The 1,775-nt window shown below is 49.0% G+C and overlaps 1 protein-coding gene across 1 annotated transcript in view; it reads left to right on the plus strand.

Annotated features, from left to right (window-relative positions):
- Nucleotides 1-1,775, plus strand: part of GFRA1 (GDNF family receptor alpha 1) — a 196,400-nt gene that overhangs the window by 138,657 nt on the left and 55,968 nt on the right. Inside the window, exon 4 of the mRNA XM_011359314.2 lies at nt 1,085-1,421. Coding sequence (XP_011357616.1) covers nt 1,085-1,421 — 337 coding nt within the window. The remainder of the gene's footprint in view (nt 1-1,084; nt 1,422-1,775) is intronic.

Below are 1,775 nucleotides of genomic sequence, written 5' to 3' on the forward strand. Positions count from 1 at the left end.
GTGTGGTGCTTTGCAGCCTCCCTACTGTTTGCAGAGGGTCGCTGCCCCAGCGAATTATCAATTTCCCATGGACCATCTTATAATGTAGCTCTGGAAGGTTTTTCCATCACTTCTCCACCCTGTGGAAATACCTATATCATGGGGACTGAGCTTAGTTTCCCTTGACCACTCCAGTTTTAACTTTACCCATTGGGCGTGGCCCTGCCAGCCCACCCAGCTGCCCCAGTGGGCCCACCCTCCACCAGACACTCTTCCCAGCCTGTCAGTGGACATTCCTGAGCACAGGGGGCTTGTGCAGAGGGCACATTTTGAGGGGATTCCAAAGGCCTATGGTTGGTAAGCCCATTGAAATTCTATACAAAATATTAGCTGAATTTTTCTAATCTTCAACCTCAATACTCATAGATCCCACACTTTGTAGATGGTAAGTTAAGTGGTAATTGAGGCTTATAAATTTTTATGTAATTTATTCTGGTTTTCTTCCAATGGCTTGTGAGGTAGAACTTAAATAAAGCTTCGCTATAGTTGCTTCTTCTTGTTTAGAGAGTCTGGCATAATATTTTGTCTTTTAGGCTCAAATAACCATGTAATTACTCTGTAATCATATAGTAATTAGCATGTACTATATGCATTTATTACATAATTATATTCCTGGAGGATTGCATGGCAATTACACTTGCATTCAGCATATCATTTTATATACTATATAATGAACAAGTATATAATTTGTTGCTTTTTTTTTTTTTTATCCTAATTTCAGTTTACCAGCCAGGAGCTGGAAACTTCTCTTGTTGCCTTGTAGTCGGCAGGTGCCTGAGCTCCTTTGGCCTCTCTCAATACCTCCTAATTATACATGTGAGACAGTGCTAGGAGCTTGTGTTCTGCTGTGGCTTCCTAGCATTTGCATTCCTAATACTTCCTCCTTGTCCCGAAATCATTAAGTGTTTAGCTTCAAAACACAGAGTTGATCAAAGTTCCCGTCACTGCCAGCTAAACGGCAAGGACTTGATTAAAACAGAGGAGGTGTGAGCAGCCCAGGCGCCCAGCACGCGGTGATCACGCCCGTCTCTCTCTCCTTTTGCAGTCGAGCACATTCCCAAAGGGAACAACTGCCTGGATGCCGCCAAGGCCTGCAACCTCGATGACACCTGCAAGAAGTACAGGTCCGCGTACATCACGCCGTGTACCACCAGCATGTCCAACGAAGTCTGCAACCGACGCAAGTGCCACAAGGCCCTGCGGCAGTTCTTCGACAAGGTTCCGGCCAAGCACAGCTACGGGATGCTCTTCTGCTCCTGCCGGGACATCGCCTGCACCGAGCGACGGCGGCAGACCATCGTGCCCGTGTGCTCCTATGAGGAGAGGGAGAAGCCCAACTGTCTGAATTTGCAGGACTCCTGCAAGACGAATTACATCTGCAGGTAAGCGTGCCGGCAGCCGGGGGATTCATGAGGCGACGGGGCGAACCTCTGCAGCTGCTGCAGTGGCCAAGCTCCCATTTTGTTTGTACCGGAGAACAGGTGGGAGGGGAGGGCAGTCACCGGAAGGGACTGGCCAGAAACTGACCTCTGTATCTGACACATGGCTCTTCAGAAGCTGGCCAGGCTCTCGTGCTGGAGCAGGTTGCTGTCTATAACCTGGAGAAAGCTTTGAGAGGTGCCGGAATGAGGGAAATACCACTGTGCTGGGAGGGTCACCTGAGGCCAGGTGAGCTGGAAGGCACATGCCCACTCTGCAAGCCCAAACATGCCACCAGGTGTCACAAGGGGTTAAGT

Source organism: Pteropus vampyrus, unplaced genomic scaffold (genome assembly GCF_000151845.1).
Source record: "Pteropus vampyrus isolate Shadow unplaced genomic scaffold, Pvam_2.0 Scaffold46, whole genome shotgun sequence".
Taxonomy (NCBI): domain Eukaryota; kingdom Metazoa; phylum Chordata; class Mammalia; order Chiroptera; family Pteropodidae; genus Pteropus; species Pteropus vampyrus.